The sequence below is a fragment of the Manihot esculenta genome, chromosome 11 (assembly GCF_001659605.2).
Source record: "Manihot esculenta cultivar AM560-2 chromosome 11, M.esculenta_v8, whole genome shotgun sequence".
Taxonomy (NCBI): Eukaryota; Viridiplantae; Streptophyta; class Magnoliopsida; order Malpighiales; family Euphorbiaceae; genus Manihot; species Manihot esculenta.
Window position 1 is genome coordinate 24,829,005 of NC_035171.2, and position 25,136 is coordinate 24,854,140.

Sequence of the window (25,136 nt, forward strand, 5' to 3'; positions counted from 1 at the left end):
AAAATTGTAATAAGAATGCCCTGTAGCTGACAATGGTAGAAAGATTATAGTTAAAAATTTTATACAATACCTCTAAACTCTAATTTTAGTCTAAAATGAGAAATTAATTAATTTAGTTTTTATAAAATTAAAAAATTAACTAATTAATTTTATTCATATTATAAACATTAAATTGTAGAATAGTTAATATTTAAAGTTAATAAAAGATTAATTAGCAAATTTTTTAATATAATAGAAATATTTTAATAAATTTTTTAAATCAATGTATTAACTAATGAGTTTCATTAAATTTGAAAGACTAAATACTTATTTTTTATTTCATGTAAGAGGCTAACTCACTGTTGGAGTATATTTCAAGGATTAAAATGGATATTTAGCATTTCTTTAAAAGTATAATAGTTTTCAGATTCTCTGATAAGACATTTCATCAAACATTAAATTAGAAGTCAATTATTAATTCTAAATAAAATCTAACTTCGATACAATCGATGGTGGTTGATACTAAACCAGGGAAGCATGGATGAAGTGAAGAGATGACAAAGAGATTATTTAATTTTATGATTTTTTGAAAACTATTTATCTTTCCATATATATCACAAAATTTATAAAATATAAAAATTAAATATCTAATTTTTTAAATGTTTTTAATATTTATTTTATTTTCAAAATGATGACGTGGATAAACGATCATTACAATGATTATGACAAAAGGATTTTAGTTTAATTCTAAACAACCATTTGATGTTTGGTCTAACCACCTTGACCCTTACACTAGAATTTTAATATTATAAAACTTTAATTAATATTTTAGATGTTTAAAAAAGCACAATTATAATTTTTAGACTAAAAAATAATTAATATTTAAAAATTATTTTTTATTAAAAATATTTTTTACTAAAATAATTTATTTTTTATTATTTAATTTAAATTTAAAAAATAAAATTTATTAATAAATTTATACATAAAAATTTTAATAAAAAATTAAATATGTGAATAATTTTATCTTTATAAAATATGACCAAACTCCATAAAATATTTTTTTAAAAATAATTTACTTTTTTTAATTTAAACTAATTGAGTTTTAAAATATAAATGACTTCAAAAAAAAACTAATGAATATAAAATATTATAATGATTTTTTAAAACTCAATTAGTTGAAAAATAATTTAATATTTATATTATTTTATATTTTAATTTAAATGTTTAAATTTGAAATAAATTAATTAAATGTTGACGATTGGTGTAATTTTAATTAAAAAGAATTAATATTTAATATTTAAATCTCAATTGGCCGTTTTAAAAATAGTAATTTCTTAATTTAAAATTTATTAAAAGAATAAAGAAAATAAAAAATTTTAATAAATATAATCTTGGAGAAATTTCCACGAATTTTTATTCATTTTGTGGTTTTTTCTACTAAAATAAAAAAACCGTTGGAAAAGGCACCATGAAGTGGAGGGGACTGGATGACGTTAAAAAATTCAGCTGCTTTGCTTTGGGTTGCGTAATTCGTAAAGACGGAAATCAATTTCTCATCCTCTTTGTGTTCCTTGTACAGAACACACCGGAAGATACCAGTCAGTTTCCCGCGAACCAAACAGAAAATTTGGAATTGGCATAGCAGAGTAAGGGGAAAAAGCTCAATATCACTCGAGGTTTGGTGACCCAACCGCAGCATAGTCACCAACGAGAATGAGCAATCCAGGTAAGCTAAACACGTCGAGCTCTGAATTGGACTTGGATCAGCCCAATATCGAAGATTACCTTCCTTCCGGATCATCCATTCAAGAACCTCACGGCAAGCTTCGCCTGTAAAGCCTTTACCTCTCTCTCTCTCTCTCTCTCTGCTAGAGTTCTTCAATCCCAATTTAAGTTTAAAGTTTCTGTTTTCCCTTTCTGTAATTTTTACTGGCATTTCTCAGCTACAGTGCTTTTCCTATTGAGCTTTTTAATTTTTTTTTTAAGGCGTGATTTGCTTGACATTTCGCCAACCCTAACAGAGGCTGCTGGTGCCGTTGTTGATGTGAGTTTCTTTCGTGTTGTTATTGGATTTATGTGTAGAAATGTTGTTTGGCTTTTGAGCAAAAGTGTGAAGGAAGATTGAAGTGAAAAATAAAATGATCATAGTTCAACTAGTATCATTTTATGGAGGTGAATTGTCAATAAAAATTTAATTTATCATTTTTATCAGAACAGCAAAAGAATTACAAAAAGGAACTGAATCGAATTCTTTTACAGATTGTGGTATTATGTTCGAGTGAAATATGTAAGCGTGAAAACTCACCCTTTCTGAAGCTACCTGATTGAAATGATAGGTTCTTTTTTGGTCTATGACTATTCAAACTCAACTGAGTCTCGTTTTCAATCTAATTGGGATCACTATGCAGATCCTTTTGCTCCATTTAATTTGGTGTGCATTCATAAATTGCTTCATCCAAGAGAGCAAACACAAAGACCTAAGAGGAATTTAATAGAATTCTATTTTATCGAATTATGTTCTCTTAACTCAGGCTAAATTGCTCTTCCTTTTCCCATTGATTTGCCACTTCTCCCCGTTTTGATGATTTTGAACAGGATTCGTTTACACGATGTTTCAAGTCGAATCCTCCAGAACCATGGAATTGGAATATTTATCTGTTTCCCCTGTGGTGTTTTGGTGTGGTGATTCGGTATGGGGTTTTGTTCCCTAGCAGGTAACCTTTCTGCCCTATAAAGAGATTTTATTTAATGCTTTTCATAAATTGTTGGAGTGAAGTATTCTTTCTTGTGCCAAACTTTTATATGTTTGTTAGCATCCGTGTACTCTATACTCCTAACCAATAAAACGTTAACATATTATAAAAGAATTTTTGTTCTGTGCCATATCTAGTTTTAATTCTCAACACCTAAAAGAGATACTGATTGTGTTAATTGTTTATCATAGCATGAGTTTCTACATTAAGCTGTTCTATATTAGCTGCCTGATGTATCTTAACTAAATATGCAGGGTTATAGTTTTGACAATAGGGTGGATCATTTTCCTTTCATCCTATATTCCTGTGCATTTTCTACTGAAAGGAAATGACAAGTTGAGAAAAAAGATAGAGGTGCAAACAGTTACTTTATTTAAAGTTCTTGCTTTTGCCCAAGTTCTTTGTTGTATGCCAAACTTTTTTCTTGATACAAAGGAAAATTATGCCATATTTCTATTGAATGTTTAAAATTTATCTATTTATGCATAAATGTGATATGGAACTTTGAAAAGTATGGCTTTGCACATTTGAATGTTGCAATGTTTATCTTGTCAGGATTTTGTTGCCTCTTTTAGCTTTATATTAACATGTATTCAATATTAAATTTGAGTACACTCTACTTCTTTCTTTCATCCTTCCAAACATAAAGAATTTTGCAATCTTAGAATTATGCTAGTAAATTTTTTCAGGAAATTAACTTTATGAACATACCATATATAGTGATGCAGATACATTCTTTTTTTTTTTTTTTTGGCCAATCATAAGATGCATCTATTCATTGGGGAACAAATAGTCGTGTAAATTGATGCCTTTGCGACCTGATATTCAGATTTGATGTTAGATTCTATGAGATTATAATAGCACCCATGGCTGTCAGCAAATTTGAAGGCCGAATCCCTGATTTTGTAATAAATGTTCTGTAAAAGGCTAAGCTGCTACTTTGGGAGTCAATCATATGGAAAAACCACTAGTTTTCCTCCTTCATAATGAACCATGATATCCAAGGGGCACTACTTAATTTATTGACGAACTAAACTTAAAGAAGGTGAAACACAATGCCTTAGTAGTTAGTACATTGACTTTTTATTGGCTCGATGAATAAATAATAATTTATTATTATGATTTCGTGCAAGCCGATAGTTATTTCTTGTATTAGTTATAGTTATTCATTGACATTAGAACATTAGAAGAGAAAGAGGAAAATAACAAGGGAAGATTTATGTGGTTTGGCTAGAAGAGCCTATATCAAGTGACACAAAAAGAGCTACATTTTTATTTGAATTGTTTCCAGCTCATAATACATAAACTTGTATATTTAGGTTGGAAGACCCAAGGGAAGACCCAAGGCATGAGTCCAGAATGTTGACATATGTTGAGTTTATTATACCTTAGATTAGGCTGTATTATGGCTTAGATTAGGAATTTTTTATATGCTGTAATTGCACATTTTTCCTTGCATGTGAACAAGTTATCTGTATGTATACTCAAAGGACTTGATGGTGTAATCAAACTTTTCTTTAAACCCTAATTAATCTTCTTCTTCTTCTCCCAACTTCTATACATAAATTAAGGGATTCTCCAACTAAATAGAAATATATCAAATTCTGGTAAATAGGAATATACGGACATAAGTTTTAGACCTATTTAGGAATGTAAATCCTACACTAAATAGGAATAATTTTCTATTCTACTCTACTTTATTTGGAGCATGGAATATCCTCAATTCCAACACTCCCTTGATGAGATGCTTTCTAGAAGCCAGAAATTGCACTAGCTCACAACCAGCAGCTCTTAGGCAGATTCACAGACACTTGTACAAAGGCGCCCACACAAAGCACCAAAAGACTAGACAATTCTTAGAATTTCACTTCCTTCCCCAAAAGCTATGTCGGCGAGGAAATATCTACACAAAATCCCTTTCCATAAAGACAATACCGGCAAGGAAACATCAATGCAAAGTCCCTCTTTGAAGGTGAATCGGCAATGAAATATCCACACAAAGTCCCTCTTCGAAGACAATGCTAGCAAGGAATCAATTGAAAGTCCCTCTCCAAATGCAATTCCAACTAGGAATTGTCAACACAAAATGACTCACAGAGTTGCATAAAGCGCACCGATCAAATACAAAAACCTAAGTGTAAAGTTCGTGTATAGTAACTCATGAACAGTGTAGTTGAAAGTACTTGTGAACAATGTGATAAACATTACTAATGAATGGTGTTTGAAACCCTAAAGATTTGCAAGCTCTGGTACTATGTTAAATTTAGATTATTAGAAGAGAAAGAAGAAATTAATAAGAGAAGATTTATGCGGTTTGGCTATGAGCGCCTACATACATAAGCTTTCATATTTGTATTGGAAGACTTAAGGCTTGATTTCATAAGGCATTCTCCAACTGAATAGGAATATATCAAATCCCCTCTAAATAGGAATATATAATTGTAAATTATTCTACCTTTTTAGGAATATAAATTCAACACTAAATAGGATTTTCCATTACTCTCCCTCTTAAATGGAGCATAGAATCTTATCAATTCCAGCAAATATTATTTGTTGGATTAGTATCTAATCTGCAAAAATCAAGCTGTGGGTAGAGCAAAATAAATATCATTTTCGTGATTTACTTTAATAACATGAATGAAAAGTAGCTCACTTGTAATGCTTAGTATCTTCTTTTTTTCCTTTTCTGTTCTTGAGAATGAATATCTAGCTGTTGCAACTTTTTCTCTGACTTGGTTCGTGTTACTTGTTCCCATTTTCCTACCAGAGGTGTTTGGTGGAGTTAATATGCAGTTTCTTTGTGGCATCATGGACTGGAGTTGTCAAGTATCATGGACCACGGCCTAGCATGCGACCAAAGCAGGTGTATTTGAGTGATAACTTTTTCCTATTTGGATACCAGCTCACAGTTCATTGTGTACACTATATGCCTAAGTAATGTTGTCATTATTGGATCCAAGTCTGTCAAAGGAATGTGCATATGTGTACGTATTGACATTAATTTGTATATTGTGGATTGATCAGGTTTTTGTGGCCAATCATACCTCCATGATTGACTTTATCATCTTAGAGCAGATGACTGCTTTTGCTGTTATTATGCAGAAACATCCTGGTTGGGTTGGTAAGTTATTAGTGGCTTCATTTATAACTTAAATAATTGAGATGATGTTCTCTCTACAATTAGTTCCTTGTATTAATTTTTTGAAAGTCCCAGTGATGAATCCTACTGAATAGCTTCTTCTTGTATTTTTATGAAAAACTCAACAGTGGAAGTGCTAAGCCAACTTTTATACACGCAGTTTTAGATTTAGACCACGATAAGCAGTAAACAATCTAAAATGCTTGAAACTTTCTGTATATGTTAAATTTAATGGTTTATAATATTGTAATTAATTTTATCTCGCTCTTTGTGTAGGACTACTGCAAAGCACTATATTAGAAAGTTTAGGATGTATCTGGTTCAATCGTTCAGAGTCAAAGGATCGGGAAATTGTATCGAAAAAGTATGTTTAACTGCAGTAGGCAAAATCTCTTAGTGCAGTGATATGTGCATCATGATCATAAGAATGTACATGTTACAGGTTAAGGGAACATGTTCAGGGGGCCGACAATAATCCTCTTCTCATATTTCCTGAAGGAACTTGTGTCAACAACCATTACACTGTGATGTTCAAGAAGGTATTGGGTAATTGGGAAGAAAACTTATTATTCCTTCAAGTTTTATTTGCATATTGTCTTCACTGCCTTTTCTTTTCATTGTGGTGCATAGGGTGCATTTGAACTGGGCTGTACTGTTTGCCCAATTGCAGTCAAATACAATAAAATTTTTGTTGATGCCTTTTGGAACAGCCGCAAGTAAGAAATTTCATTTTGTTTTGCTGATATCTATTTCATTTATGTCTCAACAAGTTCCATAAAGTCTTGTTCACCTATTTTAATTTTCTTTTTACTGTCCAAGATATTGCTTTTTGCAACAAAATGAAGCTGTTAAGGAAAGTAGAAATGCTCTTATGCTGGTCAACCGCAAGAAGATGTTTTGGCTATATGTAATGTATTTTAACTGGAGCTTTGATGCAGAATAAGCATTGATACCAAATTGATATAGAACTAGTAGAGTTATAGGGTGCTAAGTTTCACAAATTAAATAGGATGAGAAGGTGGAGGAAACAAAGTGAAGGGAATAATTCGAAAGACTATTTTCATTCATTTCTAATCTTTTACATGATAAATGATGCACATTTATTATGAAAAACTATGAGATATGGATCCATAAATTAAGGCATAAGGAGGAGTTTATTTCTTGAATTGTGGAGACAACAATCCCTAAATTATGGAGTTTTTTTTTTCCTTAAATTAAGAAAATCTCTCCCTTGATGAGTTTTTTTTTCTTCTGAAAGTTATGAAGCAAGATCTCTCTCTCTTTCTTAATTTTTAAACAAATAGCTAGTATAAAGATAGAGGTTCTCTCTAGCGACTTCTAGCTGTATGTGAAGTTTTATGGATATGTTAATTGTTAAAAGAGGTTGGTTTCAATAACTCATTGCATGTTAAATTATGGTGTGACAATCAAGTGGCTATCCATTTTGTTTCAAATTCAGTATTTTATGAGTGGACTAAATACATGGAAATTGACTATCACTTTATTTGTGAAAAGATCCAAAATAAGATAATTTCATCAGGAAATGTCAAAATCGGAGAATAATTTGGAGATATCTTCACTAAAACTTTAAATGGGATCCGAGTTGATTACATATATAACAAGTTGGGCATAATTAACATTTATGCTCTAACTTGAGTGGGAGTGTTATTGGAAACAAACTATGTTCAAATATGGTAGATATTGTATATTGATGAGGATTGATCTTAGACTCAATTTCAGGCTTGATCTTAGGATGATTTTATTTCCTTTTTCGTTGTGCTCCTTGTATATGAATATGTAATATCCTTCTATACAAATATACATCAGAAGTACAGTTGCCTTCACTTTTTTCATCTTTAAGTTCATGCCTCCTCTCTTTAACAGCTCTTGATATCTCATTAGGCTTTGCTTTCATTTTGATAAAGCTTGATATCACATACTCTTCCTTCCATGCCTCGAGTTTTCTTTCCCTGATTAGTAAAATTTATTAGATATCTCAAAATTTATAATATAACTCATAATTTATCTAAGAGAAACTAATATATTTATCCAACAAATAACATAGATTATAGATTAGCAAATTGTGCTTATTAGTAATCAATTTCATTTTATAGTCTCTCATTTGAGTGGACAACATAAAGTCTCACTGAAAATATACAAATCAAAGCTTACCATGCTTAAAATAATTTTTTACCTGAAATGGATGTCAAAATCAAACAAAACCTCAAAATTAACAGTGAGGGGTCCTGTCAGAATTTTGTTGATTTAGCAGTTCTTGACATGGTAGGTGACATGGCCTTGATGTGGCCGGCTATATTTGGCATTTTTTTTTGATGTGGAAGGTACGAGGTGATGGTGTCAACAATGTCTTGAGTGGAATTAGGTTCTTTGTGCTCATACCTGTTAGTGTGAGTTTGAGTGGCTTCAATTTGAATCTTGACCTGACTTGATGGACACTTGTCCTAGGGGCGCTAGATGTGTTATTTGACAATGGATTTAGGCTGTGCAATTGAATCATTTGTGACCTGAATGGATGTTCCCGGCCATGCTAAACTATTTTTTCTTCATCTGCAAACTCTTTGCCACACTCTTTTTTGGGGCTTCAACAATATTATCACTCTTTTTGGAGGCTTCAACAATATTATCATTCTCCTTTCCATCACCAACAATGTCAACTTCCTCTTCTCCATCTATTTTGTGAAACCCCATATCTAATCCAGCCCATATCTTCCATTTTTAACATCAAAGACTTGTCATCTACATTTGAAGTGAGCAATTTAGGTCCATTATTTGAATTGCAAATTCCACAATCAGATTCTTCAAGAGGATTCAAGAATGGACCAGATTCTAATGGAACTCTAGAGATTACAGCATTTCCATTTTCACTTGCATTGATTCAATCAAATTTTCTGATCTTTGATCCCATTTTTTCAGCGTCTCCTTTTTTCTTTGAAAGCTTCTCTCTAAACATTAAAGAAGACTCTTCAATTTCTCTTGTTGCCAAGGTTGTAGTTCCATTGTTTGATGACCTGATTGTATTTCAAATTTTGGTTCTAGAGGAAGAATAGAAATTTCAAGAATTCCAAGAAGCAGGTTCTTGAAATGCTGGAAGTGAGGTATTAAAGAAAAGAAAAGAAGAAAACCAGAAAACAATAGAAGAAATAGAATTTGATTCAGGAAATTGAGAAATAAAGAGGTTCCAGAGGAAAGAAAGGAGTGCTGAAACAAGGTTTTGCCAAGAAGAAGAAGAAACAGAGCAAGAACAGTAGGAACAGCAATGGAAGATATTTGTTGGAAAGAGGGAAAGAAAGAAGAAAAAATAGAGGAAGAAGGAGAAGAAGAGAATATAAAAATAGTAGAGAAAAGAACCAGGAATTTTGGGAAGCCTTGAAACTTGCTTTGATACTGATTGTTAAGGATTGAATCCCTAACAAGTCAGAAAGAGAGGAAACGGGAGAAAAATCAGAGAAAGAGGAGAGTAGAAAGAATGAGAGAGAGAGAAAGAGAAAGAGAGAGAGAGGAAGAAAGAAGGATTATTAATATTGATAATACTTGGACCACCTTACAAGATAGCTTCTGCTGAGATTTATAGCCTCAATAACTGCCTTAACAGAATCACCTACAGCTGTAACAGAATCAGCTTCTACTGATAACATCTTCCAACTACTCAACTACCATATACCACCCTAACATTTAATCAATTCCACATACAATCACAGCCCCTTTATTCTCTTTCTTACTCGTAAAAGTGTAACATAATGCACAGTCTACAAAATGGTGCAATACCTATTACCTTGGATGACATGTTGTCAAAGCTAGACTGTTGATACGTTAATATTTTGGTTGTTTGGAACAGCCAATCTATTTCTCTCTCTTTTTTTTTTGGCCTAAAGATTCTGATATATCTTGGTAGTGTTCATATTTGTTTGTTTCTTCAGATATCAACCTACGTTAGTGTGCTCTCCTGCTGGTACAGTGCATTGCTAAGTCCTAAAGTGTTTCTTTTGCAGGCAGTCCTTTACAAAGCATCTGCTGCAACTTATGACATCCTGGGCTGTTGTCTGTGATGTGTGGTACCTGGAGCCCCAAAATCTGAAACCTGGGGAGACAGCCATCGAGTTTGCAGAGAGGTAAAGTTACTTCGTTTTTATGTCGTGATCAGCAAGTTTTGGCAGATGCATCATTCTTCAGTCCAGACAAATTTCTTTTGTGAATTCTTCAGAGTAATGGCATGAGTCACTTTGAATGATCTTATGCAGGGTCAGGGACATAATATCTGTACGGGCAGGTCTCAAAAAGGTTCCCTGGGATGGATATTTAAAATATTCTCGTCCTAGCCCAAAACATAGAGAGCAAAAGTAAGGCTTGACTCTTCCACTTCCCTTGCTTTTTCCCGTCTATTTAAGGCATCATACAATAACTGTATTTCTAGTTTTGTATGGATAAGAAATTGAATGGCTACCCGCTCATACTCCTCTCTCTCATTCATATTCTTAGGTACTTAAACCCAAAAACCGGTGTACACCAACACATCATGATTTTTTTTTTGCCATTATTGTTGCTTCTCTTGCAAATAATTTTTTGCCCTAATCTCACTTTACGATATTGGTAATGCATCTCAAAGCTGGGGGTTCGACTACGGCTCCTGCTAAAATTATCCTTGTGGCCTGTTAACGTTAAAAAGCAAACTTTTATGTGTTTTGACAATTTAATACAAGTCTTTAAGTTTTAATTAGTTGCCATTTTGTGCAATTTTGAAATTCAGTGTTTTTTGATGGAAGGGGAAGGGGATGTAATCCCATATTGTGATAAAAGCTGACATTTCTTTTTACTCTTTATACATTTATCCCACTCCCCTTCTTCCTATTTGTCAATATTCTATGCACATATTGACATTATGATTTTAAAAGAGCATGACTTTCTCTTCTCAAATTTAGATATATACATGTAAATAATATTATTTCATTATATTAAATTTTAATTATATTTTTGTAATATTTTGTAGAATTTGAGAGGAAGTTTTGAGTCTATTCTAATTGAATTGATCTTTACAAGATTTGAGAATTTATACACAGAATCAACCTAAATTAGGAATATTAATAATAAGAATAAAATCCCTATAATCAAACCTAATTAGGATCCCAAATATCCGAATCCTTATTAGGAACCTTTTATGTTGGTCAACACTCCCCCTCAAGGTGGTGCATAGAAATCACACATGTCCAACTTGTAAACCAAGTTGTGATAGGTCTTGTTGTTGAACCCTTTAGTAATTATATCAGCTAGTTGTTCATTGGAAGTCACATAATCTAATCTCAAGATACCATTTATTAATTTCTCTTTAATGAAGTATCGATCAATCTCTATGTGCTTCGTTCAGTCATGTTGAACCGGATTGTGAGCTATACTGATGGCCGTTTTATTGTCATAGTACAAGAGGAGTTTGTCCTCTTTAATAGTCCAACAATCTCTACAACCATAGGAGTTTATAAACACCTTGTGCCATTGCTTTATATTCCACCTCAGCACTTGATTGAGTAACAACACTTTGCTTTTTGCTTTTCCAAGTGACAAAGTTTTCTCGCACAAGTGTGCAGTAACTACTAGTCGAACTCCTATCATCAAGAGATCCAACCTAATTTGCATCAGTGAATGCGTGTATGTGGAGATTACTGTGTTTAGAGAATAAGAGACCTTTTCCAGGAGCAGACTTTAAGTATCACAAAATGCAAAAAACAGCTTCCATACGGGATTCACGAGGATCATGCATAAACTGACTGGCTAAGCTGACTGCATATGCTATGTCTGGTCGAGTATGAGAAAGATAAATCAGTCTTTCTACCAATCTCTCATATCTGCTAATATCCACTAATTCACCAATCTTTGCTTGTAGCTTGTGATTGCTCTCAATGAGAGTTTTTGTGCTGGCTTGTAACCTAACATAGTAGTTTCTTCTAAAAGATTCATAATGTATTTTCTCTGAGAAATAAAGACTCCTTCCTTTCCTTGACCTGACAACCTCGATTCTCAGGAAATATTGCAGTTTTTCTAGATCTTTAATTTCAAATCCTGAGCCAAAAGCTTTTTCAGTTGAGTCATCTCTTTAATATCATTCCTTGTCATTACTATGTCATCAACATAGATTATGAGAAGAGTAATTTTACCCTTGTGATGTTTGATAAATAGGGATTGTCAGCATTGCTCTGTTGATACCCAAAGCAAATTATAGCTCTATTGAATCGATCAAACCAAGCTCTGGGTGACTGTTTCAATCCAACAAAGCCTTCTTTAATCTGCACACTTTCCCTTGTGTTTTTTCATCAGCAAATTCAGGAAGGATTTTCATATACACTTCCTCCTCCAAGTCTTCATGGAGAAATGCATTTTTCACATCAAATTATTGTAGGTTCCAGTTAAGGTTGACTGTGCAATACTCTGATTGAGTTCATTTTGGCAATAGGGGCAAACGTCTCCTGGTAATCCACTCCATAGATTTGAGTATATCTCTTAGCAACTAGTCTGGCCTTAAATATTTCAGTTGATCCATCTGCTTTGTGTTTCACAATGAATATCCATTTGCAGCTAATTGATTCTTTTCAGGTGGAAGAGACATCAAACTCCCAGGTGTCATTTTTAGCCAAGACTTTCATTTCTTCAATCATTGTTCTTTTCCAATTAGAATCTTTAAGAGTTTTCTTCCAATCCTGTGGGATAGACACAGAGAAAATAGATAAGGTAAAGGTTCTATAGGATGGAGAGAAAAAATCAAAGAGAGAAAGTTTAAAATAGAGTGTTTTGTGCAAGATCTAACTCCTTTTCTTTGAGCCATTGGTTTATCTAGATCATCAATGGGCTCAAGGTTTAGGGATGATTCACTAGATGGAGGAGAGAAAAATTCATGACATTGAGTAGACTGCACAATGACTTTTTCTGCTTCTGTTTTATCTCCTTAAGTATTTCCTTAAATCTGGTTTATCCAAACGCCCAATTTGGTCACCAATAGTCTCCCCTGTATAGTAGTCTCCTCTAGAGTAAAACGTTTTAGATTTATAGGACTAGGTATCATCTCTTCTCTCTCATTGTCCTCCATCTGAAGAGGTAATAAGGTAGTACTGAAGTAAGGTTTAGTCTCTTTAAATGTAACATCCATACTAATAAAATATTTTTTAGATGGAGGGTGGTAATATTTGTAATCCTTCTGTGTGGGAGAGTACCCAATAAACACACATTAAGAGCTCTCGGATCAAGCTTCCCACCTGTCCTAGTATGAAGAAAACACGTGCATCCAAACACTTTTGATGGAACAGTATAAGCATTTTTTCCTTGCAATACATCTAAAGAGCTTTTAAAGGCAAGAGTTTTGAGAGACATTCTATTAATGAGATAAGCTGCGGCCAAGACTGCATCTCCCCAATAGTTTTTTGGAAGATTCATTGTGAAAAGGAGAGATCTGCTACTTCTAACAGATGCCTATTTTTCCTTTCAGCAACACCATTTTGAGTATTAGTGTAAGCACAACTAATTTGATGTAGTATCCCATTAAACTTCAAATAAGCAGAAAAACATCCATCCATGTATCCTGTGCCATTATCAGTTCTCAAAACTTTTATGTTAGCATCAAATTGAATACAAACCATCTTATGAAAAGATTGAAAGTAAGAAAATACATCACTCTTTGCCTTTATCAAATACATCCAAGTCATACAAGTGTACGAGTGGAGTAATTAATAAAAGTAACAAACCAACGATTACCAGATAGTGAGACCGTTTGAGTAGGTCCTCAAACACTAGAATGGATGGTCACAAAAGTGATCATGCTCCTATTGTTACTTGAGGGATAAGAGATTCTTGTATGCTTAGCGTACTCATAAGCATCACAAACTAAAGAGTCGCACCGAGTCTTGGAAAATAAATCAAAGTAAAATTTCTCTAAAATAAAGAAGGATGGATGTCCTAACAGTCGATGCCACTATATGATTTTCTAGTTGACATCTCGATTTTTTGCAAAGAGAGCTTAAGGTGAATTCAAACTCAGATTCCCTTCCAACATATATAAGCCATTGTGCAGTCTACCATGGCCAAACCTCTTCTTAGTTTGAATAACATAATGGTCAGAAAAAAATTCAATTTTACAGTTAAATGTTGTGGTAAGAGCATTAACAGATAAAAGATTAACAAGGAAACGAGGAACATGAAGTAGCTTCATATTTAGAGTACAAACAATAGAACCAGTTCTAGAGATAGAAGTGAAAAAACCATCTACGATTTTGACGTGTCTTTTTGTAGACAAGGAAGATAATTAAGGAAGCTTTCATAGGAGCCCGTCATATGTCTATTTGCACTAAAATCAATAATCTATTGATAGCGGTTGTCGAAGCCGTAAAAAATAAACCTATTATCAACCAACAAATAAATTTGTAGATAGTGGCAATAGGGTCGAACCACAGGGAATTGACACCAAAGATTTTCCTAATAATGACTAGGTAAAGTAAATAACAAGTAAATAAAAGAGGGGGGTTTTGTTTTGATGATAGTGAATTAAAATAAAAAGGCAAAAGAAAGCAATAACTTAAAGATGAGTAAATCAATGGAAGAAAGGCTTCTGGTTGAAGTATGAATCTATTTCAGATTGTTTAGAATTGATCATTGATTCTTTAATACTCCTATTTATCTCAATAAATTAGTTTAGGATGTGGAAGACGCTTCTCACAATTCAAATTCCTCCTTAGTTTTAGCTTGATTAGGAAACGTTCGCTAATCAAACACTAATCAACAAGTTGCCAAGGAACGTCCTTGGGGCATTGTAGCATCGAACAACCGTTGATTGCATTAAGACTTAGAGAAACCCAATTCTATCCTTGCCAACCGCGTGGTCAAGTTTAGATCATGCAACTTGATTAAATGTGTATTTGAATAACCTAAGCAATTACGGACCTAAATCATTCAAACAATATCACTCAAGCTATTTAAAAACAATGGGCCCTTATTGAATCTAAAAGCAAAGTAATAATTATGGAAAGCTCAAATTGCATAAATATTGAAAGTAAATAAGAGTTTAACAATGGAGATTTAAATCTCCCAATTCATCACAAAATCTGAAATTCACCAACTTCAACTAGAAAAGATGAGTTTAGCCACTCATGGTGGACTAAATACACAAAAAGATGAAAAGAAAAGAAAAAGGAAGATGCTGGAGAGTTTCTGGCGAGTTGAGTTGCTGATCCCAAGATGCTTTGCTGGTTTGGAAGTCCTCCTTTTATAGCTGAAGAATTCTCTCATCTAGGGTTTTGAAATCCCTCTTTGATTTGGTGTTGGACTCCTCTTTTGATGTTGAATTTAATTGCAATTGGATTTCCTTGGATGAGAAGCTCTTTCGTGGCTCTTGGATTTGTGTTGGAAGTGATTGGATTGGATTTGGACTTCTGAAAATTCGAATTTATGTTTGCTGCCAATTTTCCCGCTCTGCTGTAATTTTCTGCTGTCAAAGTGATTTGCCCGGTGCTTTGACCAGTTTCTTCAAGTGATTGGGCAAATCACTGCCCATATCGCTTCTCTGTGAGTCAGTCCTCTGTGTCTTTGCGAGTGATTTGACCAGTGATCTTCGAGTTTCTTGGGCAAATCACTGCCCATATCACTGTTATCTGTTGCCTCCGGGTTTCTGCTTTGGCTTGATCTGGGCAGTGATTGGAGCAGATTTTTGGGCAAATCACTGGGCAAATCATCCTTTTGTAATTTTTCTGCACTTTTTCTCCCATTTTCCAATTTCTTCCTTTTCTGTAAAAACAAGATAAAAACCATAAATTAATCTAAAAAATGTGTAAATAAGCAATAATAATTATGATAAAAATGTGGCTAAATTATGCTTGATCAAATACCCCCACACCTAGCTTTTTGCTTGTCCTCAAGCAACAAATAACTTAGCCAATCAAGCCCCCTTTTTCCTTAGAGCCTAAGTACCACTTAATCAGCCCCCCCTAGACTCCTAATCTGAATTATCACAGTATAGAGTACATGCACTAAGGTCATCCTCTCCTTTCCTTGTTTCCTTTCACTTACCATGGTCAAGAGAAAGGTTTTTGAATCAATCATGCTTATTCCTTTATGTTAGTTTTAATGCAACCCCTAGGAGTGACTTGCCACCTTCTCTCTTTCTCCTTTTTATTTTATTTTTATTTTATTTTCAGCAGCACTTATTCTTATCCTTGCCTGAAAAAGTCACTAACCTTTTTACGCGATTGTGTACATGGGTGATACACCCCCGGTTACTCAGTTAGTCACTTGTTCAAGTGGCTACTAGCTCTGTTCATAGTCTAGACCATTGAAACTTATTTGCTTGAAAAAGTTACTGACCTTTTTACGCGATTGTGTACATGGGTGATACACCCCCGGTTACTCAGTCAGTTACTTATCCAAGTGGCTATTAGGCTCAGTTCATAGTCTTAGACCATTGGAACAAGTTTGTGATTTGTGCTTTGTGCTGGTTTTTCATGATAGTTTGGGCAAATCAACTCATAGGGAGTTACACTAGCTTTGTGTTTGCATGTATTTGTATTTTTATTTTCCTTGACCTTGGCACATTTAAGGATTCAATTCAAGAGAAAAACTCCCTAAGTGAAGGTAACATACTGTGAATGATTCAATTTAGGCTTAAAGGGGTGGCAAATCAATGGGGTCATGAGATAAGGGCACTCTTTCAACCTTGTTATCTATGTTGATTAGAGCAATTAGCTACAAAATTCTGTGTGTGTGCAAAAAGTGTGAAAATATTCTGGTGTGTGCAAAAAGGGGTAAAAAATAATGCAAAAAGAAACAAAAAGAAACAAAAGAAATCAAAAAGATGGTGTGATCAGTGAATAAATACTCTCCAGTACCCCCACACCTATCCCACATATTGTCCTCAATGTGTGAATAAACATATAGAAAAATGAAGGAGAAAAGGGAAAGGTACTCCCTGGCCTGTGAGTGATTTGACCAGTGACTTGTGCAAGTACTGGGCAAATCACTGGGCAAATCGCTATCTGTGATGGTGCTGGGGCAGAAAATTGTCCACCAGCAGGTCCAACAAGTGTTCCATCCTTTGCATTCGATCTTCAATCCTACTTAGACGAGCCTCTACTGTCTGGTTGGGGGCTTCGTCTTCAGGTGGCTGAGGAGCATCCTGCTGGGGGGCTGCTGGAGGTGGTTCATTTGCAGGTTCCTGCCCTATTGCTTGTGTTGTCTCATCTGCAGGTCCAGTAACGCCACGCCATGAGCGTGTACAGAGCTTGGATCAAACTCAGCAGGGAAGTCCCAGGTGGACTGAGGGCATTCACAGCCCATGGCTATGCCGAATTCCTGGAGGGATAAGCGAAATCGCTTCCCCAATAACCTAAATCCAATAGTGCCAGGTGTGTGTATGTTGTGCATGGCAGGTTTATCAAAATAGAATGTGGTGAAGAACTCCTGTGTGAGTTCAAGGAAAGAGGGCATGCGCAGGAGGAAGAAAGTGTCCCAGCCAATAGCAAAAATTAGAGAACGTACCTGGGAATGGAGTCTTAGTGCTCTGAGGGTGGCATGGTGGATATACTTACCTGGGTGATATGGTAGGGATGAGATTTTAAGCAGCCTGGTGCGCTCAGAAATTTTGTTGAATGTCAGTGCTTTGACAATGTGATCTGGGTGTCTTGGCCTGGGCAAATCGCTGGACAAATTGCTGGGCATATCACTGAGTGTGTCGCTGGGCACATCGTTAGGCACATCACTTGGTAAGTCCATGGGCGCATCGGTGGGCACATCGCTGGGCATAGCGCTGGTGAAATCAGTAGGCGCATCGCTAGGCACATTGCTGGGCAGGTCCGTGGGCGCATCACTGGGCACAGCGCTGGTGGAATCAGTGGGCATACCACTTTCTTTGAGTCCTGCGGGATGTATGGCAATGGTGGGTTCTAGCTCTGATCTTGGTGGCGACTGTGTTCTTGGCCGTGGCCGGCAGAAGTGGTGGTCTCTGGTGGCATTTCGCCAGCAGGGTTTGCCGTCGGGGCTGTTGGGTCCGCGGATGGTGGTGGCGGCGTTCTTTGCCGTTTCTTTTGCCGGCGGTATGTCTGGGTGGCTGGTGAGTCGGTGTGTCCTTTTGCTGTTCCCGTAGCCGGTGGTGTGTCAGTGACGGTGGGGACTGGTGGAGGGTTTTCCTCTGCATCGTCATCACTGTCGGAGGGGATGGGTTTCGGTAACCCTAGTTTCTTCCACATGAATGGTCCGCCTTTGGCCATCATCTTGATCCGAACCATGGTGGTCTTGGGTTCGCCGGAGGGTGAGTGGTGGTCGGGGAGGAGAAAGCTTGAAGAAGAAGAGATAAAACAGTAGATAGCGTAAAAATTAAAAGAATAAAAGAAAAGAACTACTTAAAGTGATTTGGGTATGTGATCTGCCCTGATCATTTAATGCTGCCCTCTGGATTCTTGACGGGGCGATTTGCCCAATGATTTGGGCAAGCAGTGGGCAAATCACTTTGGCCAGATCACTCCTCCTTTGCAGTTGCTGGGCTGGTACTGTTCACGCCCTTTGCTGATATGTGCTTGGTGTTGCGATGGGACCGGTGATCTGGTCACTTTATCTGGGCAACTGGGCAAATCACTGCCCTGATCACTTGTGATTATAGTACATTCAGTCGATTTGCCCGGCGATTTGGGTAAGCAGTGGGCAAATCACTGGGCAAATCCCTGCCTCTGGGCTGCCTCCCAGTAGCGCCCTGTTTTCTGTCTTGGGCTGGACTTTCTGACTTGATCAAGGCTCAAGTAATGGGGGGAGGGAAAAGGATTCCAACAGAATTAAGTAAGAAGTGTAGCACTCCTTTCATTTTAGTTATAACCCATCCTATTTCTTTCATGTACTCATGAAGTAACATGATTAATTTCTCCTCTTTCAAGTGAGGTGTGCTTCTAGCCTCTATGTTTAAATTTTTGAGGTGATTGGGCAGCACTTTGAATTTCAATTCATATTTCTCCATAAAAGGTGGCTGCAATCTGGTATTGACCTTGGGCAAATTGAATTCTGCTTGTACTGATGATTTGGGCAAATTACTGCTGGGCAGCTCAGTCTGCCTAGCGATTGGGTCAGTGATTTGGGCAAATCGACTGCCCTGATCACTTTCTGGCAGATTTTCTTCCAAGGCCTGTTTTTGCAATTTTTCTGCCCTACTGTCTTGTAGCTTTTTTCCACTCCTCAATGTGACGGTACTAGCATTTTGCCTTGGATTTATCTCAGTTTGGGATGGTAGCTTCCCTTGTGACTCCAATTTGCTCATTGAAGTGCCCATTTGACTCACTTGTTGTTCAAGAGTTTGCACAGTATTTGCTAAGGTCTTCACAATCTCTTCAAGGGGTATGTTGGACTTTTGAGGTGCAGCTTGGGCTTGATTTCTCTGCTGGTAGCTTGGATATTGATTGCCCCTTGCATAACTGCTTTGCCCATTAAACCCTCCTACTTGTTGGTCTCCTTCTTGAAGGGAGGGACATAGGTTAGTAGGGTGGCTCAAGTTTGCACATATTCCACATGGTTTGGGCTGCTGAATCTGCTGGATTTGTTGGGCTTGACCCACAACAAGACTGCGGACAGCATTGGTGAGATCAGAAATTTGGGATGCTAAAGTGGATGTACTCACCTCATTCACCCTTCTTGGTGGCTGTTCTTGGTCTCCAAATTGCTGTGAGGCTGCTGCCATGGTGGAAATGAAATCTCTTATGGCTTGAGGTGACTTGTCTTCAATTGATCCTCCACATGCTGCGTTTATGAACTTTCTTTCCGAAGGTAGCAAACCTCCATAGAAGAATTCAATGAGTGACTTATCAGAGATGTCATGTTGAGGGCAGCTTGTGCACAATCGATTGAATCTTTCCCAATATTCATATAGCTCTTCATAATCCTTTTGCTTGATGCAACTAATCTCTCTTCTGATGCCAATAACTTTTGAGGTTGGGAAGTATTTTCTCAAGAAGACTCTCTCCATCCCATCCCATGAAGTGATGGATCCAGGTGGTAAATAGAACAACCATTCTTTGGCAAAATCATCAAGAGAAAAGGGAAAAGCTCTTAATTTAATATGCTCTTCGGAAATACCTTGAGGCCGCATTGTTGAGCACACAATGTGAAATTCTTTGAGGTGCTTGTGTGGATCCTCATTTTTAAGACCTCTGAATTTTGGAAGAAGATGAATTAGTCCGGTTTTGAGCTCAAAAGGAGCTGCCAAAGGTGGATAGGTGATGCACCATAATGCTTGATCATCCAAGGGTGTTGCTAGTTCACGAAGAGTTCTTTCTTGTGCCATTGGAGCTCTTGCCTCAACATTTTTAGCTTCAAATTCAGCAAGGACAGCAGCTGGTTCAAGAGTAGTAGCTGCTGCATTTTCTGCCTCTTCAGGTGCTGTTGTGGCTGTCTTTATAGCAGCTCGTTCAACTACTATTTTAAGGGCTGGTTCTGGGATTTTGTTGGCAAAAATTTCTGGTTTTTGGGCTGGTTTTGGTGTAATTTTAGGGGCTGGTTCTGAGTGCAGCAGCTTGTGCAGCAACAGATTCAAAAAGTGCAGCATGTACAGCAGTTTCAACAATTGGTTCAACAACTTTATTCAGCAGGTGCAGCAGCAGGTTCCTCAGTAACTTGTGCAGCAGATTGAATGGTGGACACCAGATTTGTTGCCGATGCTGATGCAGATGGTTTTGAGGCTTGGTTCATCAAGTTTGCTTGCTTTCTCAAGCTCTTGGCAATACGTTCGATTTCTAGATCGTAAAGAAGAGTTTCTTTACGATCAGCCCTGGTCATAAAAGGAAAATACGTTAGTTAGATCAAATCCCCGGCAACGGCGCCAATTTTTGATAGCGGTTGTCGAAGCCGTCAAAAATAAACCTATTATCAACCAACAAATAAATTTGTAGATAGTGGCAATAGGGTCGAACCACAGGGAATTGACACCAAAGATTTTCCTAATAATGACTAGGTAAAGTAAATAACAAGTAAATAAAAGAGGGGGGTTTTGTTTTGATGATAGTGAATTAAAATAAAAAGGCAAAAGAAAGCAATAACTTAAAGATGAGTAAATCAATGGAAGAAAGGCTTCTGGTTGAAGTATGAATCTATTTCAGATTGTTTAGAATTGATCATTGATTCTTTAATACTCCTATTTATCTCAATAAATTAGTTTAGGATGTGGAAGACGCTTCTCACAATTCAAATTCCTCCTTAGTTTTAGCTTGATTAGGAAACGTTCGCTAATCAAACACTAATCAACAAGTTGCCAAGGAACGTCCTTGGGGCATTGTAGCATCGAACAACCGTTGATTGCATTAAGACTTAGAGAAACCCAATTCTATCCTTGCCAACCGCGTGGTCAAGTTTAGATCATGCAACTTGATTAAATGTGTATTTGAATAACCTAAGCAATTACGGACCTAAATCATTCAAACAATATCACTCAAGCTATTTAAAAACAATGGGCCCTTATTGAATCTAAAAGCAAAGTAATAATTATGGAAAGCTCAAATTGCATAAATATTGAAAGTAAATAAGAGTTTAACAATGGAGATTTAAATCTCCCAATTCATCACAAAATCTGAAATTCACCAACTTCAACTAGAAAAGATGAGTTTAGCCACTCATGGTGGACTAAATACACAAAAAGATGAAAAGAAAAGAAAAAGGAAGATGCTGGAGAGTTTCTGGCGAGTTGAGTTGCTGATCCCAAGATGCTTTGCTGGTTTGGAAGTCCTCCTTTTATAGCTGAAGAATTCTCTCATCTAGGGTTTTGAAATCCCTCTTTGATTTGGTGTTGGACTCCTCTTTTGATGTTGAATTTAATTGCAATTGGATTTCCTTGGATGAGAAGCTCTTTCGTGGCTCTTGGATTTGTGTTGGAAGTGATTGGATTGGATTTGGACTTCTGAAAATTCGAATTTATGTTTGCTGCCAATTTTCCCGCTCTGCTGTAATTTTCTGCTGTCAAAGTGATTTGCCCGGTGCTTTGACCAGTTTCTTCAAGTGATTGGGCAAATCACTGCCCATATCGCTTCTCTGTGAGTCAGTCCTCTGTGTCTTTGCGAGTGATTTGACCAGTGATCTTCGAGTTTCTTGGGCAAATCACTGCCCATATCACTGTTATCTGTTGCCTCCGGGTTTCTGCTTTGGCTTGATCTGGGCAGTGATTGGAGCAGATTTTTGGGCAAATCACTGGGCAAATCATCCTTTTGTAATTTTTCTGCACTTTTTCTCTCATTTTCCAATTTCTTCCTTTTCTGTAAAAACAAGATAAAAACCATAAATTAATCTAAAAAATGTGTAAATAAGCAATAATAATTATGATAAAAATGTGGCTAAATTATGCTTGATCATCTATGGAGCAGAACTAAGAGGCAAAACAGAAGTATTATCAGAAGTCCTTACGTTACCCACATAAGTCACTACCATTTCAAAAAAAAAAAAAATCTTTTTCTATTAAAAACAATGGAAAATTAGGCAGATCAAAGACGCGACTTGAACACGAGTCTACCAAAAAGAATCATTGCTAGAAAAAACCATTGGAATAAATTTAAAAGACCAACAAAAATTACCAATGGAATTATTAGATCAAGAAACAGAATTTCCAAGTGGAAGAATAGTAGCCACCAAAGCCAAATCCAAAGCTACTAAGGCTAATCACCTTAAACGGAGTACCAAATCTCAAAACATCACCTAAGGCTACAATACCGAGCCGAATCGACGCTAGAAGAGGAGACGGAGCTACCGGATCTCGCCGAAAAAGGACACATGCGCCGGCGCATGGAGTCGGAGTGAAGAGAGGGAAGGCGCGTCTGGGCTACACGCGCTTTGTCCGGTCATCGGAAATGGACAGGAGGCCGATCTTGGGCCGCGATTTTGATTGGTAGGGGGTGGTGACACAAACAACTTACCCTAAACAATTGATCTAGAGACGGCAGATTTGAGACCCAAGAAGCCCTCGAAAAATTTTAAACAACAGACCCAAGGAGCTGCAGATCTGAGAACTAGACTTTGATACCATATAGAATTTGAGAGGAATTTTTTATTCTATTCTAATTAAATTGATCTTTATAAGATTTGAGTATATATACAAAGAATCAATTTAAATTAGGAATATTTATAACAAGAATAAAATCTTTATAATCAAGCCTAATTAGGATCTTAAAGATCCGAATCCTCCTAATTAGGAATCTTTTATATTGGTCAACATGTTTAACCATAGTTAGTTGGATAAGGGTGTTATTAGCATCTGCCATGGGGGATCTACATGTAAAGAATATAAAAGGCTAGTTGTATTGCCATGTTGGATTATACACACTTTCCCAAATTAAATTTCAAAATTGGATAAACTTGCAATTAATTTTGAAAATTTGAACTGTTGTGCCTAGATTTAGAGAACCATACTAAAATCAGCAAAATATGTAAAGGTTTGACTTTTTAATGCCAATCAAACTATAATTTTTAGCATTATATAATATGGTTACGACCTGCGCTACAAAGGGAATGGGACATTAGAAACTCTGCTGAGATGACAAATTGGAAACCACTTGTGCTAACGATAGTTTATTTGGTTCTAGAATTTCAAAACCTACCAACCGAATTGAAGGGGAAAAGGATCAAATCAGATAACATGGACTCAATATGGTCATTTGCTTTAAACGAATAATGCTCACTGCTATATATTTTTCTGTTATTGAATTTAAGCTGACTGATATTTCATGAATGCTTATGAGAAAGTCCCCCATTTCATCCATGTAAAGAAGATATCTTGTGAACTTCCGTCCACATGGTTTTAACTCTTCATTATGAGTTAGAAGGGTTAAGTTATTCAAATTGTAGCTTCATTATAATCTTTCTCTTATGCTTTCATCTAACCATTTCCAGTGTCCTAGATATTGTATTCATGCAGAAATAGTTTTATGTGTTTGATTGCTGGACTACTGTTGAAACTTATATCTTGCATATCATAGTATGCGTTCAATATTCTTAAATATAAAATTCATTTACCATTTGTTTTGTCAGGCAAAAAAGCTTTGCGGAATCAGTGCTACGTTGTCTGGAGGAGAAGTGACATGTATATTTGTGCTTTTTAATCGTTCTTGTATTCGACACAAAGTAGCGTCATAGTTGTGCACTTGACATCCTTCTTATCAGGAACAGTCAAAATCTTGGGTGGGAAGAACGAAATTCTGAAGAATTCGAACTCACGGTTCTCATGTTACAAAATTTTTTGTACGAGTAACACTAAGCTTGGTTCAATTTTGTAAATGGGTTTTTCATGTTTGGTTTCTGACTTCTCAAGTCGTCTGACGGTCAGACAAAAAAAAAATTCTTTCGAAATTTCAATGTATGTGAAGGGTCTGTGCAGTCTTTTAGGTCCTGTCGATGATGATTTTCAAGTATACTATTCTGAAGAATCTACGTATTGCATTGATAGGCTGTGTTTTAAATTTGTCTGGGGTTTGTTGCACATATAGGTTGGAATAATTTGTAAAAAAATTGTCCTTGCTTCAGAGTTGCATGCCTTGGGGCATTTTCCCAAGACATTATCCTTATTTCTTTAGGATAATAAATTTTACTTTGAGAAAACATCTCTCTATATATAACTAACTGGAGTTCAAGCACACTACTATGCTCGTATATTTTACAATTTTATAAGCAGTATCAAATCTCAGTTACCTATACACAGCATAAACGTGTTGTTCAAGAGATTTATATGCGCTAGTTTTTATCTATATGATAATAAATTAACAGGAGATTTTGTCAAGGGATTGTAAGGAAACCTAAATATTAGAGATTTTTTTTTTCAGAAAAAGAGAGAGAATTTATTAATTATAGACTGTCATGAGATAATTGTGTTGTCTCGAGTTTAGGAATTATGTATAGTTTTTGGTATATAAGAGGATTTTTTTTTTTAAAGGAAAAAGGGCAAGGTAATTTATTAATTGAAAATATGGTGCAAAAGTTAAGAGCACAAATCAAACATATTATATTTTTGCACAATGAAACTTAAAATATATGTAAGAAAATAATTTTTTCATAATTTTTATCATTTTTTTTATTATTCTCTATTCATTTTACTTTTTTAGACTATAGTAGTATATAAATTAACTATTATAATGCTATTTAATTTTATTTTATTTCTAAAAAACTTTTCAAAATATCTTTTAATATTTAATAAAATTTAATATATTTAAGATGGATATAATTTAAAAATTAATAAAAGAAATTGTATTTTTTAATATGTAAAAAAATAAAATGAA

At 35.6% G+C, this 25,136-nt stretch overlaps 1 protein-coding gene and 1 non-coding gene across 2 annotated transcripts; both read left to right on the top strand.

The window, feature by feature from the left end:
• Window positions 1-1,436: 1,436 nt before the first annotated feature.
• Window positions 1,437-24,462, top strand: LOC110626776 (glycerol-3-phosphate acyltransferase 9). Its single transcript, XM_021772852.2, has 12 exons — window positions 1,437-1,811; window positions 1,966-2,023; window positions 2,575-2,693; window positions 2,987-3,086; window positions 5,500-5,595; window positions 5,757-5,853; window positions 6,148-6,235; window positions 6,314-6,410; window positions 6,502-6,587; window positions 9,882-10,001; window positions 10,131-10,229; window positions 23,896-24,462. Exons 1-12 carry the CDS (start codon window positions 1,693-1,695, stop codon window positions 23,942-23,944), a joined length of 1,128 nt encoding a protein of 375 aa, XP_021628544.1. The 5' UTR covers window positions 1,437-1,692; the 3' UTR covers window positions 23,945-24,462.
• On the top strand, window positions 19,701-19,807 carry LOC122725221. Its single transcript, XR_006352691.1, has one exon. It is a non-coding gene; the product is annotated as a small nucleolar RNA R71 (small nucleolar RNA).
• Window positions 24,463-25,136: the final 674 nt, after the last annotated feature.

Coding starts and splice junctions, on each gene's coding strand:
- LOC110626776 (XM_021772852.2), top strand. CDS start 1,693: ATGAGCAATCCAGGTAAGCTAAACACGTCGAGCTCTGAATTGGACTTG. Junction 2,694..2,986: donor GGGGTTTTGTTCCCTAGCAG/GTAACCTTTCTG, acceptor CTAAATATGCAG/GGTTATAGTTTTGACAATAG. Junction 6,588..9,881: donor GCCTTTTGGAACAGCCGCAA/GTAAGAAATTTC, acceptor TTTCTTTTGCAG/GCAGTCCTTTACAAAGCATC.